General features: G+C 40.2%; 1 protein-coding gene across 4 annotated transcripts in view; it reads left to right on the top strand.

The window, feature by feature from the left end:
• Positions 1 to 269: 269 nt before the first annotated feature.
• The window catches only part of IL7R (interleukin 7 receptor), a 32,032-nt gene continuing 17,142 nt past the window's right edge, over positions 270 to 15,159 (top strand). The window contains exons 1-2 of one of the 4 annotated variants that reach the window (XM_017675824.3): positions 270 to 487; positions 9,584 to 9,719. In XM_017675824.3, coding sequence (XP_017531313.3) covers positions 406 to 487; positions 9,584 to 9,719 — 218 coding nt within the window. In that variant the 5' untranslated portion in view covers positions 270 to 405. Of the gene's footprint in view, positions 488 to 9,559; positions 9,720 to 15,159 lie in introns of all 4 variants that reach the window. The other 3 variants (XM_017675822.3, XM_017675820.3, XM_017675823.3) reach the window with 3 other exon arrangements.

Below are 15,159 nucleotides of genomic sequence, written 5' to 3'. Positions count from 1 at the left end.
ACCCTTTATTTGATGACAAGAGGTCAGGTTCCATTGGTCTGCAACAGGTGCCAGATCAATTACACAACAGAGGGGAGAAGAGAATAGCTTCTCTCCACCCCTGGACCCTGGGGCTGCTGGAGGAAATACCTACTCATATGTTAATGGACTAAAGCCAGGCGGGGAATTCTGGAACTATTTCAATTTTACCCCACACTCAGACTTCCTGTTTCTGGCACTCCCCTTCATTTTTGCTGTGTTTATACTTCCCCCTGTCTGTGGTTAAATAAGTATAAAGCCCTAACACTGTAGATTGAAGTCTCTCTCTCTTGCTCACTCACTCCTGCTCTTGCTGTTTCATTCATTCCTACGCATAGGCTTACACACCTCCTCTCTCCTCTCCTTCTTGCTTCTTTTACTTTCAGAATGATAATTCTAGGTACAGCCTTTGGTATGGTTTTCTATTTACTTCAAGCCGTTTCTGGAGAAAGTGGCTATGCACAGAATGGTGAGTCATTTCTAATTTTTCTTTAGGATTTCAGATTATCTCTAGTTTATGATTCAGGTTGCTCATATCCCTAATAGATCTGAGCCATACACTGGGTTGGAATGGAGTTTGAGAACTTATCACATACTTATTTTGTATGTCCTAACCACCAGGACGGGGACCTGGGGACAATACCATGCATGGGTTATAATGTTTTAGAATTGTCAAGAAAGAATGCATTTGAGTCTCTAGACATGTATCTTAAATGTTGGTTGATGCCTCTGTTCTTACAAAAAACAATACCTGTATAGACACATTGGTTATGCCTTTTGGAAAATCTCCAGTGTAATTTACCTTATTAAGTAATTTTACCTAAATTTGTTTTGTTTAACTTTTTAGGAGTTTCCAAAAGAATAAGTTTCGTGATAAAATAATGTCCAGAAACAAAAGCTCTGTCTGCACTTACCATTGCTATATCCCCAGTACTGAAAAGACTGTCTAGAACATAGTGGATATTCAATAAATATTTGAAAATGTCTTCAAAATACTTTAGTTTTGGTAGATTCATGTGAAATGTTTAGTGAATAACTGAGAAGCATCTGAGTGAGTTGTCTCATTGAAATATATTTAATGTCTATATATTAACATTCATGTAAGGTAGGGTTACACAGGGGCAGAGCTAGAGGGCTGTCCCGGCCACTGGGCAGCACAGCTGTGCTCACTGTCAGTCCCGACTTGGCCAGATAGGGTGAATGCACAATCCATCCCATCAGGCTCGTAGGAATTCTGACCCTAAGGTTTAAGGGTGAGGTTACAGTTTCTAGTTTAATAATATTAGTAATCTTCCCTGCTTCAGGCACCTGCAGATGCAGCCATGGTCATGCAACCATTGCATCTGGTAGGAAAAAAGAAAGTTGCAGTGATGTGGGGAAGGACTGTATAGTCATACTAGCATCCTCCCCCACCCCCTCTTCACCAGATCCCCTGGAACACTGGAGGAATCTATCCAGTGAGGACTCTCCCTTAGCTCCCCTCACGTTAAGTGTGAGCAGATGCTCCTGAAGGTATGTAAGCCAGCCCCTCATGCCTTTATCTCCCCCCATTTTAGACAGCAAATGTCTCAGATGTCCATTCTAATTTTCTACTAAACCATTCCTCTGAGGATGATATACAACATGGCATGTCCATCTGATGTGAGGTCTCTTGGCCCACTGTTGGACACCATGGGCTGTGAAGCATTGTTCCTTGGTCTGAAGAGATGTAACTTGGTGGTCCAAATTGTTATAGTATCTTCTGTTCTGATACTTTAATGGTATTTTGAGCATTTGCATCTACCACCAGATATGCAAAGCCCAGTCCAGAATAAGTGTCTATTCCAGTTAGGACCCATTTATGGTCCCCAGAGGCTACTGGCATTGGTCCAATATAATCCGTCTGCCAGCTATGTGCAGCTATGGCCTTCCCCACAGGGAATTTTCCCCATAGTCAGCTGCAGTCTTTGTCTCTCTTGTTGCCAGACAGAACAGTTCTTGTTAGTATTCTGTGCCTCACAGGATGCAAGAGGAATATGTGTGGATTCAGCTCATCTCTGCATTGCTGCAGTTTCCCCATTTCCACTCATTTCATGAACCCAGGTGACCACCTCAAGGGAGAGCACCCACTGGCCCACTTGGTGGTGCCAGTCACCTTCTGATCCTGGAAGGGGGTTCTGATGGGCACTGACATGTCCTACTTTAACACACCCCTTAAATTCCAAAAATGATTTCCATAGGGCTGCACCCTACACTGGCATTCCTTTAATAGTCCAGTTTTCCATCGCCCATTTACCTGACCATACAGCCAGGCCATTGCCTACAGCCCATGAATCAGTAAAAATACAAAATAAGGATTTATCATTGTTCAATTCTTCCATCACTGCAGGGAAAACAGCATGCAGTTCAGCCCACTGAGCTGATTTATTCTTACCTTCTTCAACCAGAATCTTGCCATCCACTGGTCTTAATGTGGCAGCTTTCCAAAACAGGATATTGTCCATTCTCCTTGGAACTGCCATCTGTAAACCAAGCAGCTCTTTGCTGTTCAGCGGAGAGCTGTTCACAGGGCACAGCTCATATAGCAATTGGCTCTGGCAGCTCATCAGGGGGCTCTAGGGTTGGTCCTAGAAGAAATGAGGCCACCTGCTCATGCATACAGTGTGGACCTCCTTGCAGTCCCCCGGCAGCTCCTGTATGAACCATTTCCATTTTATTATGGAACTCTTCTGGGCACTGCCTTCCTTATTAGTGTGTTTCTCTGGTTCTCTGACATCAACCAAGACATTATGGATAAGGCATTTTCAATGTCCATCACTGAGTATCAGCCTCCTTCAGCCTGCTATATTTTATGTATGGTTGAGACCATGTCTAGAAATTCTAAGGCTATGGATTGTACACTGTTATTTAAGCCTCAATAGTCTGCTGTTAGTTTCCATGAGCCTTCTGCCCTTTTCACAGGCAACACAGGACTATTGTACAGCAAATTTGTGGGCACCAGCACTCCAGCTTCTAGCATGTCACTAAAGTGATGATCCTTTTTGTCCACCAAGTATTCTATATTGCTTCAAGTTAACCACCTGTGTGGGCTCCTCCAGCAGTTCTAGTAGTTTCCCTTTAGCATGCCCACATAAAACTGGCCTGAAGGCGGGCTTACATGCCTTCTGTTTTATAGTACTAGGTAGGGGAAGCAATCCCCAGTCAGACATAATATCCATCCCAATAATACATTCAGGTAAAGGAGATGCAACCACCTCACACAAAGTCTGTTCAAATACCCCAATTTTCATCCAAACTTTCACTTTAATCCCATCAACTCTTGCATCTCCATATCCTCCCAATCTAACCTTAGCCCCTAAAAAGATTTCACCAACAGGTTTTGGAAATACAGTGCTTTGGGCTCCAATATCAAGGAGTCCCGGGAAAGTTTCCTCCCCTCCCCCTGGCCACTTTACCCATACATTTGCAAATGGCCTCAGGTCTCTGGTGGGTGGGGAAGGTGGGGAGGTGGTCAGAAGACCCTGGCCCTTTTGCTTGTCTATTTTCCTAACCTGCCTGATGAATGCCCCAGGGGATTCCTGGTGAGGTTTCTCATTGTAATCTTGGCCTCCAAGCTTGTTAAATTCCTCCAAACTGGTGTAAATAGGGACTTGTTTGGGCCTCTGTAATGCTGGAGAACAACAGGTGGTTCCATTGGCCCACCAGTCTCTGATAGTGCTGCATGAAAATCTTTGTTTCAACTCCATCAATGTCTGAAGACTTCCACTCTGTAGGGCTGAGTCCCGACTCTCCCCTTCATTCCTCCCCATTTTCTTAATTGCTTTAATGTTCCTGGCAATAGAGACCCTTGTGGGGGAGTAGAAATAACAAATCTGATAAGGCTTCTTGAACTGCTGCTCAATTTTGTAGCATCAAAGTTACATGGGCTGCCCATGTAACAGGGGCCCCTTTAGTCACAGCATTCACCATAACCTGAGTGACAGGAATATTCAGTGGGTGAATATCCCATCATCATAAAGCCAATACCACATGGCTTGCATATGAAGCATATGGGGTGTTCCATTTAGCATTTGTAGGGGGAGTTGGGTAGACCCCGTTCTCAGGATAAACAGACTTCACAGTGGGTTTTATCTAGTCCACCAGACTGGCTGTTCCCTCAGGAATAACCTCTCATGTGTCTGGATCATGTACAGCCATCTGTGGTTATTCAATAGTGAGCTGTGGGTCTGGCATCAGCCCGAACATGCTCTTCCACTCTGAAGCATTCAAAACCAAAGACACGTCCCCCAAACTGGTTATTCTCACCATACACTTTGGTAAAGTTTCTTCAGGAAGCTGGTGATACCGATCTACAAAATGAGCCAGTTCATTTCCTGGTTTTCACCTCCCCCTACATTAACTATCTTCTTGGTGACCAGAGGTCTCAGAGGTACTTCCTGTTGCCCTGACGTAAGTTTTCCCTTTCTAGGCAGCTTTGAGGCTAATGGCTACCACTCATATTGACCCAAATCCAAGCTTGGTTCAGCAGTAAGCCCTGATCCAACACTTTCTTTTATTTTCAATTTGGCTATTACAGATAACAATAACCAGGCACTGTAATATTTAGTCTGCTTCTTATTAGTTTGCATTTCCTTACATATCCAACGAGCCACCTACTCAGGGGATACAGATACACTGGCTCATTTTGTAGGTTGGTATCACTAGCTTCCTGAAGAGCCTTTACGAAAGGATTGTGAGAGTAAGCAGTTTGGGGGCTGTATGCTTCATGTTTGGCTGGTTGCAAGACCCACAGCTCACTACTGAACAATCACTCCTCAGGAACTTGGTCCACTGCCATTTTGAAATTCCACTGGTAACTTTTACTTTACTTACTGATTGCAGCACAGCCACGGTTTCATACCATGGGTGCCTGTGTAACCATCTAAACATCAAAGGTTCCTTATCCCCTGCCCTTTCATTCTCTCTTCAAAAACCACATATTTCTGTGAACCTGGGCCAGTATTGCAAATCCCACATCTCTGACACCAAATGAGATTCCCACTCATCTAACACCAAATGCAATGGTGTATTTTTTCCCTATATGTATATATAACAATAACAAAAAAAATTATACACAGCAGTAATAGTATACCTTCATTCAGGTACCAGGACCTGATTACAATGTGTGTAAATATGTGGGAGGGGGTCTTCTCACACATACGTACACCAAGCAATTCTCAAATACCAGCAGAGTGTTGAAGAACTCAACTCAATTCTGATGCTTTGTGCCCCGACCCAGCACCAGATTCCCAGGTTAAGGACTCCATTCTACAAGACTGCCCTCCACCCCCCACTTAGATGCCAGTCACAAGCCCCAGGCCTGTGCTTCTGACCGACGGGCTGCAGATCGGAGGTTCCCAAGACCTCCCCCTTAGGTTTGATTAATTTGCTAAAGCAGCTCACAGAGCTCGGGAAAACATTTACATTTACCCATTTAATAAAGGATGTAAGTTAACAGCCAGATGAAGAGAGACATAGGACAAGGTCCCAAATAAAGGAGCTTCTATCCTCTTGGAGCTTGGAGCCTGGCTCGGTGGCATGTGGAGGGGTTCTGGTTCCCCAAGCACAGAAGCTCTCCCTATTTCAGAATCAGGATTCAACTGAGCAGAGCAGGCAGAGCAGAGCAGGGAGAGAACAAAAAACACTTCTCAGGGGTTTTGTGAGGGCTTCATTACATAGTCATGATTGACTAAATTATTGACCATTGGCTGATTCAGCCCCCATCCCTGCCCTTGGGTGGGGGTCCAAAAGTCTCTCATTGACATGATAAGACACCCATTTCACCTTTCAGACTCTGCAGTGTTTTCAGAAACTGTGGATGAAGACCAAATACACCTGGGAAATATATATTTGTTCATCTGTATTTGACCAAATGTGTATTTCCTATGATTCATTCATTATATCACAGCAGGTCATGTATCTTATTCCTTGGAATGTAGTATATTCCATGTCTCCCTGTTGACCTTACTATTTTTTTAAAAAAATAAGAATTCTAATTGAAAGCTGAGTTACACTTTGACCTTTTAAATTTTAACTTTTTTTTTTTTTTTTTAAGATCTGTAACCTCCCATCCACATGATCACATCAAAAAATTCCTGGTTTGGTGTAAAAAATAATAGCTGCTTTATGTTGAAAGATAAGTTAGTCTCTGATAACCATAAGGATGATCAAAGAAGAAAGGGATAATTTTTAAAAATCCAAGCCATTTATATTTTTAATCAACTAATTCCTTTCAGTAGGAAGACTTTTAAACCATACTGCCTTGTCTATAATACATAATCCAAAAAAATTAAATTTTTATGGAAAAATATTTCTCAATGAACATTTGAAGAATGATAGGTTAACTCACTGTTCAAAAGCTCTGTGTAATTCCAAACCATAGTAATAACACCTTTGACAGAGAATTGTTTTTCAAAGGAGCCCCAAAGCTTTCATGTGTATTCTTAGAATTAGAATTCTACCTATTCATTACTTATTTCTCAAAAAAATGATAAAAGTCACAACTATAATAAGATATAAATAAGATACATCTTATTATAGCTATAAATAATGATGCCGGGGTTCTTGTTTGCAGAGTCAAAGAATGAACTTAGTAAACACCCAAGGTAGGAGAGCCAGGGAGAGGCATTTATTTAGGAATAAAGTGAGAGGAAAGAACTCCTGGCTCACACCAGGAGGGGACAAGAGAGCCTGGGGTGGTGCGCTGTCTAGAGGATTTATAGGCAGTTGAGGATTTTTGGGAACTGATAAAGGGCTTAAGGTGTGGACTTGTTAAAAGTGATCTTAGGATATTTGTCCTTGATGAGATATTAAGTCCCTTTTAGCATGCTAAAGTGAATCTTACACATGATTACAAACGATTAGCATAATAAAAACACGGGCTACTTTCTTTTATTTGGGGAGTATCAACTGATCTCACTGAACAGTGACTCTAGAGCTTAATGTTTAACACACAGTATTGGTAGGAGGTTTCCTTGCATGTCGTTACATTGCTCTGACTGTAAATATCCTGCCTTTATCTGGAGGCCCTCACCCTACTCTGTCTAAGCCTATGGTCCCTGTCTCAATAAGATAAAAGTGTTATGGAGTGCTTAGTGTGTTCTAAGATAACTCTTCATGTATATTTATTCAGCAATTCCTCATAATAACATGCATTTACATATTATGAATCAACATAATTCATTTCATTCATACATAACATGAACTAACACCCAGGTTTGGAGAAATGGAGTAACCTAGTGGAGGAGCACAGTTACAAAGTGGAGCAGCCAGGATCCAGACGCACACCTGTCCAGCTCTGATGCTGGAAGCCTTCACCATCCCATACATTACCTTTACCTATACATTTTCAACTTAGATCATAACTTTGTCTTTGTAAAATGCCATAAAATTTTGCAAATTTCTGAGAGGAACTTTTCTTGGTTACAAAGTAATTTTGCCTGGTAACACTGTAGAGCTATAGAACTGTAGAGCCAATGAGCTGCTGCTCAAAACATAACCACTTTAATTGTAGGACCATGTAACTCCATGAGGAAAATCCCAGGGCAAAATACCTTTGAAACTGAAATCAGTCCAAGGGAGAAATACAATGGGAGAAACCTATTTATTGCTTACAAGCATCTATCCACTTCTGCTCTCCCATGTCTCTTGTGACATGGCTACAGAAGGAGGGACCCCACCCAACCTCTCCAGTCCAGATATGCCCTCATTTGCCCATGTAATTACCTACTAATATGGGAATGGACTAGTCTATCCACCCCTTGGGAACACCTATTAATATGGAGTTGCACTAAAGCCAGGTGAGAGATTCTGGAAATACTGCAATTTTACCACAGACCAATTCCTTGTATATGTATGAAAATATACAGCAAACTCATATTGTCAGACTGGATGGCTATGAGTGGTGGGAGTGCTTTGCTCTGTGGATGCCCAGCATCTTCTGTCTGTGCTTTCTCTGGGTTACTTGTATGTTGAAGAATTTTAGGGGCAAAGCTGATCCATAGATGTCTGAATCCAGATAGTAACATAGGTTCAATTGTGTAGAGTTAGTGGAAGGTCTAAAGAAGAATAAAACAACAAAACAGCATGAGGACTGGATACTATCAGAATCGATAAGATTAGGAATGAACATGCTTGGAAATGTGAGCCCTAAATGGTGGATTGCACCTCATTACTTTAAACTGTCATCAGGAAGGGGGCCATAACCCTACTGAAATTACAGAAGGAGTCTTTGCTTGTGGAAGAATTGAAAGCCTAATGGATTCTAGGAATGGTCAAAAAAAGCAGTGCTCACAGCTTTTACTTAGATGTGGCTTTTGAGATTTGTTACTTTGACTGAACCGAGCTATCTCTCAGCTGGTTGATCCACTCAACCCAGGCTTTACTAATGTTTCCACAGGCCTATTTAATTATTTAAGTAAAGAGGGTGCTGTTTGTATATGCCGTGACCTTCAGGACACTCAAACGGGGTTTGATTTTAGTATATTCTGAATGCTATTTAAAGTCCTAGAAGCATTTACTTTGTACTATGTAAAGTACATCTAATATCGATGGACTTGGAAGCAGTCATAGATTCACACTCAATCACTCTGGCTTCGGTTGGTCAAAGCTAAAAAGGTAAAATAAGAATTCAAAGATGAGCTTGGTTACCCCGGAGTTTCTCAGGTCCCAGGTGGAATATATTAGCTGACATATTTTTCTCTATTAAATAGTGTGAAATATACTTAGAAAATATCTATTTAATCTTAGGGGACTCAACCCAGCTTAAGAAAGCAAATACCATCTCTGACAGATTATACTTTCCAAAAGTGGTTGCAAAAAAATTCTGGTTCCCCACACATTTCCAGACTTTTGCTAATATCTCTAAGATACAGTATCTACAAAAGAAGGATCTATAGACACAGAAGTCTCTGTAAGATTCATCTGAGTCTTCCCAGATCTAGTTTCTTTCTAATTATGTTTGCCTCAGTTAGAAGCTTAAGACAAATTGCTTAAATAAATCTTCACACAATGGAAATAATCAGTGGTATTTTTAGTTGGGGTGCCTATGTAAGCAAGGGAATCCCTTATAAAGTGAATTTCTGACTGTAAAATAGCTATCATCTTCCCTCACTCAAAAATAATACCTGGGAAGAAGATCAGTGATGGAGTCAAAGTCTTGATCAAGTAGCATAAAATAATAGAGATAAAGTGTCTCATTTGAAATGTGCAAACTAATAGAAGTTCCTGTTTAAATAAAGGAAAGAGGGTGTTGGGTTCATTCTAGATCTCTAATGGACTAACCCAATGGCAAAAATATATAGAAATATTTTCAGATTATTTATTAATTATAATGGTTTTTTCCTATAAGAAAAATCTGTGCTCATTAGGTTATTTTTTTGAAAACATGTTTCTTGTCTTTACCCTGGGGATTTCCTACTTTAAATAAACTATAATCACACCTTCATGTCCATAACAAAAGGCCTCCATTTCCTTAATGTCACTCCAGATTTCAGAATGGTACACTTATTTGCTTCATTAACAGCTGCAGGTTTTTCCTCCCCAGAAGGCTTTGAAGATGTGGAATTGGACTACTCATTCTCGTGCTACAGTCAGTTGGAGGTGGACGGCCACTCCGAGCACTTGCTGATCTGTGCTTTTGATGACCCGGACATCAACAGCACCAATCTGGAATTTGAAATATGGTGAGGAATGGTGGCTTTGATGAGTGCTTAGAAACCCTCAGTCTCTCTTTTCAGGTGCTGCTCAGCAATAGCTGCAAAGGAAGGAGTGGAGGGCCTAATTATCAAATATTAAAATCAAATGAATTCCCAAAACTTCCTGAAACTCCTTGGCCTTCACCAAAAGACTCAAGCAAAGATATTCTCACAGGTTCACCTTTCAGATCCTGTTGCTATAGCTGAATGTTGGTATGGATCTTGGAGGTGTCACATCTCTTCTAACTTCACAACACAATTTAAATCCTGGTTCTTGGTCACACCTCCCCCAAAATTTATTTGCCTAGCATGAGACAACCTAGTGTCTTCAAGTTGCATTCTGGAGCACAATTGCCCGGTGTTTAGCATTTGAACCTAGAACAAGCTGTGTAACTCATCTGTGCCTCAGTTTCATTACCCATTAAATGAGATATGCTAGCCATAGGGAGGTTTTGATGATTAAGTAATTTAATACTTCCATATTTTAATTAGAAGACACATACAGTATGTAATAAGTAATGAAAAAGAGGCATTAGAATTTTTCAATCTATGATTGTAGACCTAACTTCCACTCTCCTGACACAGTCTGACCTCAGATGATGCTCTGAATATCATTTTTCCAAATATCCCCAGGAATAAGTTGGCACTTGCTTTCATGAGGCTCCAAAGAAAAGTCAAAATAAAAGGGGAAGTCTCCATCTGGTTTGAAAGTTCAGTAAAATGCTCAGAGAGCTTTATCTTCTCCCTCCTCCATAAATCATCTCTTGTTGCTGAGTGTTACTGTCTCCAGTGACTTGAAAGAAATACTCTAACATGAAATTCTGACTTGCGGCTATCTCCAAATCTATATCAGATGACATAATTTTAGTTAGTTTCTTAGTAAGGAACGTGAGTCAAGATCCAGCACTAGTAAAAAAGGGTTTCTTAAATTCCATTGACACTCAGCCAATACCCCACAATATATAGTCTAGACAAACCCTGGGTTCCATGTCTTATATTAATTTACAAGAACTTCCTGCATCTGTCTGTGAAGGGCTTCCTGCTTCAGTCATTGGATAAATGTGGCCTTGGACTTGAATTCTACCATGTGTTCTCAGTCTGCCTCTGTCAGTTCACTTCTATAACACACTTTCCAGGAAAGTAGTATGTTGAGAGAACAAGAGCCTACAATGTCTGGAGTCTATGAGGCAACTGGACTACACTGAAATAGCCAAAGCACTCATTCCAACGACGCATTCATTTTATGAGCAAAACCCTCTCCAAGAACAGAGTCTGACTTTGGGCTCTCCACCCAGCTACTGGGGGGACTGCAGTGTTAATTGGTTTCTTGGGGAAGCACAGACCTTTCCACTTTCACTCATACCACTTCCTTGACCACTTGAACAAATACACTCTCTTCCTTCAACAAGTCTCTTGATTTTTCTTGTCATATTTTAATCTTTCTATAGCCTCCATTTGGATTTTCAAATTAGATTTAGATATTTCAAATTGGATAGGGATTGTTTTAAGACATGTTTTCACAGTGAAACATTACGTATGAACTCCTTAGTAGGTTAAAGCACTTCTGGAGAAAAGTTAAAGCTATCTACACCTTGAGGGAGATTCATGCAACGGCTAGGTTCTGAGTAGGCAATGTATCTCAAATTAAAGCCACTTAAACAGAGTGTCATTACTTGCTAGTTAGATTGGGTTTCTTTTACACAATGAAGCTAGCTTTATTGGACCTCTTATTTTCTGTTAATATAAATTTGTGAAGAAGAATTGGAAATCACTGAAAAATCAGATTGGATAATATGGGCCCAAAAAGCACTATACATTCTGCTGAAGTCATTACACAGGTATGATTATTAATAGAAACCAGCTGCTGTTTCCCAGAGGGCTTATGGGGGCATTTTCCTAGATGAATTTACACCTGCCTGATCTGGCCACCAGAATCTCAAGCTTAGAAACTTGCTTACTTTAGTGTTCAATGAGCAGATCCATCTCTCAGAGATGGACTTGATTAGCCAAAATCACAGAGTTTTGTTATCAACATGCCAATTGACTACTTCACATGGACAGATACAGCTACCATAGAGACCCAAACATTCATACTGGGCTTAGGATTCTACAGGAGTTGGTGTTTGCGGGAAGGAAGTACAGAGAGGGCCTGTATGTTGCATGTCAATATAAATCCACTCTTACTGGGGGACCTGGAAGTTTTTAATTCACCAGAACTCTCTCCAGCCCCAGGTACCTGGAGTTACACAGCAGAGGCCCTGAAAACAGGCACCTTGGTTGGAATCCCAATAGCAACACTTAAGGAGCTCTGACCAAGGAGTTTTTGAAGATCTCTGATTTTAACAGCTGTCTTGTATCAAGGGAGAAGGATTAGTGTCTGGCGTAGGGTCAGTGCCTGTAAATGGTACTTAATTATTTCAGTGTAGCCTGATTTTCATTTAAAATGTGATCAAAAGGGTGTTCAGTAAATACAGAAACAAAACAAAGGTAATTTATTTGTTGATTTTAAGACTGTAGAGTTCAGATCTCAAAGTGGTTAATTTTTATAAATTTGTTGCCAACATTTAAAAATCTAGGTATCTCTTTAAAAATCAGATTTGATAATATGGGCCCTTATAGCACAAAGTGGCTAGATTCTGTCCTGAAGTAGGGGGATTAAGTCTCAGTCCTGAAGTTAGACCCATTTTTCTGATTTTTATTACCTTTGTAGACCAGTTGAATTTGGGACCCTGCCTTTGAGGTGTTTGGGTAATTTTCATACCTCTCAGAAGGCAATTGTATTTCCTTTATTTCCACATTCTTGGGGGTACCACAGTCAGTCCCATGTACCACCTACAGATACCACTTCAAATTTGTCATTTTTTTGTTTACACCAATTACTACCAATGTCACAAACCTATCAAATCTACTCATATTCTAGACTTAACTAGCAATATCTGTCAAGTGTTGTCACTCTAGTCCTTTCTACAATAAACCATACTACTTTAAAGTTGTTCAATACTTCTGAGATAGATTCTATCTTTCAGAGCCAAATGAGGCAAAAAAGGTATAGTTTGTGCTTAATATTTCCACGTAAATATCTGTTTACACCAACAAGAGAAAATGTATTTACCACACTAAATTATGCAAGATTGCAGGAGATTTAGGAGGGTGGAGATGGGGTAAAGAATCAGATGCTATGGTCCCCAATGCTCTCTCTCTCTCTTTTCAGAACAAAGGGATTTGTGTGAGTGGCTTAAGGTTGATGTCCCCTGGAAAGGCCTTACAGGGCCAAATCTATTGTACTACTTTGTGTTAAAAGTTCATAAAAACTCAGAAGCAAAGCCAACAAATCACTGAAGCGGTAATTAGTAAAAGTTCATTGTGCACACACTGAAAAGACAATTTGCAAACCAGGAGCACTAGAACAAGAGCTTGGAATGAGGCCCAGGGGTGTAATGATATAAAACATTATATGGGGTGAAGACAGTGCGTGTTCATTCTTTATGGTGTTTGGCTTCAATATTTAATTTTGTAAATGAAAGGGAATTGCTTAGTAGTTACCTCATATCAATTTGGGGAAACTACACAGTTTCACTTTTGATTTTCAGGGGCATAAGCAAGAAGTGACCCTGTTAGGATAATCTCGCTTGTCTTGCACAATGAGCTAAAATAAGCTTTGCTTGTGTTGACTTCCTGGCTCTGTTGGCTCAGGGAATTTTCAGTAGTGGTCTTTGCGTTTGATTTTAATATTGGATACTTGCCATTCTTTATTCTCTGCCCCCAAAATACTCTAAATAGCTCTACCCAACAGAAATACAGTATGATCCACAAATGTGAGCCATATATGTAATTTTAACTTTTCTAGTAACTAAATTTTTAAAAATAAAAAAAAATAGGTGAAATTAATTTTAGTAACAGGTTTTACTTAACCGAATGTATCCAAAATATTATCATGTCAACTACCATTAATATTAACAAAAATACTGAGATATTTTACATTCTTTGTTTGCATTCTGAGTCTTCAAAATCTGGTGTATATTTCACAATTAGAGTACACCTCAATGCAAACTAGCCATATTTTTCATACTCAGCTCTCAGAAGGCAGTCATATTTCTTTTATTTCCACATTCTTGGGGGTACCGCAGTCACCCCCAAGTGTTCAGTAACTACTTGTGGGGTACTGTGTATTGGGTTGAGCAATGTAGTTCTTCCTAGAACATTCCTAACCCTAGAGGTACATAGTTAGCAACCAGGAATATTCTAAGTTAATTAAGTGAATTGAAATGAATTGGATTGAACTGAGTTGAACTACTAATTTGGGATGACACTGAATTTCCTCCTTTCACCTGAAGGTCAGTGGCATGAAGCAAGACCCTCTATCCTAGGCCACAGATTTACCTTAGTCTCTTGGCATGGCTTCCCTTCTATATAGGGCAGCTGCTGGAGTTCAGAGTCCTTGAAAGGATGCCCAGGCTCACAAGACAGCCGTATGGTAATCCTTTATTGTGCTCATTAATCTGATTTCCCAAAAAGTGGAAATGAACTGAGCATACCATTTTAGATTCTTCCTAAACTTTCAACAGTACCAAGAACTTGATACAGGTTAAAGATCTATAATTGAATATTTTATACATTCTTTATTTACAAATATATTCTCAACTCAATGACTGAAATAAAAGCCATTATCCTTCTAATTTCTCTACCTCATATGTTTACCTAAAATTCAGAAATGGGATCCCAACCCAGTTCTCCCCCTCTATTTTATTCATCAAATCATAACAATGTTGCCATCTTCAGAACTTTCCAGCTGACACTCCTCCCAAGTTTGTTCCCTAATATCCATCTGGCTTACCTTAAAAATTTGCTCTACTCCAAGTGGGAAAACCCATCTCACCCAACAAGGGACACACCCTCTAGAAACTCCAACACACACACACACACACACACACACACACACACACACACACACACACACACACACACACACACAGCCAGAAGAACTGAATATCCTAAAAGAGAGCAGTTAACAAAAACCTGTTTGGGAGCAAGAGAGGACAACTTTAAGGAATGTCCCACAAATAACAAATATATTTAGCCAATTAATAACTTTAAAATTTCTTCACCAGTCTCTGTTTTTGTGACCTCAGGAGCTTAGCCAGTCACTCAAAGACCACAGCAGCCCAAAGCTGAGAGATTCTGCTCCCAAAGTCGAGGTATTCCTCTGTGGCATTCCTAAATTCCACAGATTTTAACCCTGTTTCCATCTGATCTCAAGCCATACAGACCCATTCTTTCTGTTCAGACTCCAGAAATAATCATAGAAAGGGCACCCTTAAAAGAAAAGTCTACACACATCAATTCACCAAAGAAAACCAACACACATTCTGGGTTTGTAGGTAGTAAAGAACCTTTCTAGAACATACTCCTTGTGATTTTTTAAAAAATG

The sequence above is a fragment of the Manis javanica genome, chromosome 1, assembly GCF_040802235.1.
Source record: "Manis javanica isolate MJ-LG chromosome 1, MJ_LKY, whole genome shotgun sequence".
Lineage (NCBI taxonomy): Eukaryota > Metazoa > Chordata > Mammalia > Pholidota > Manidae > Manis > Manis javanica.
Note: the sequence above shows the minus strand (reverse complement) of the source record. Positions and strands in the feature narration are given on the sequence as shown.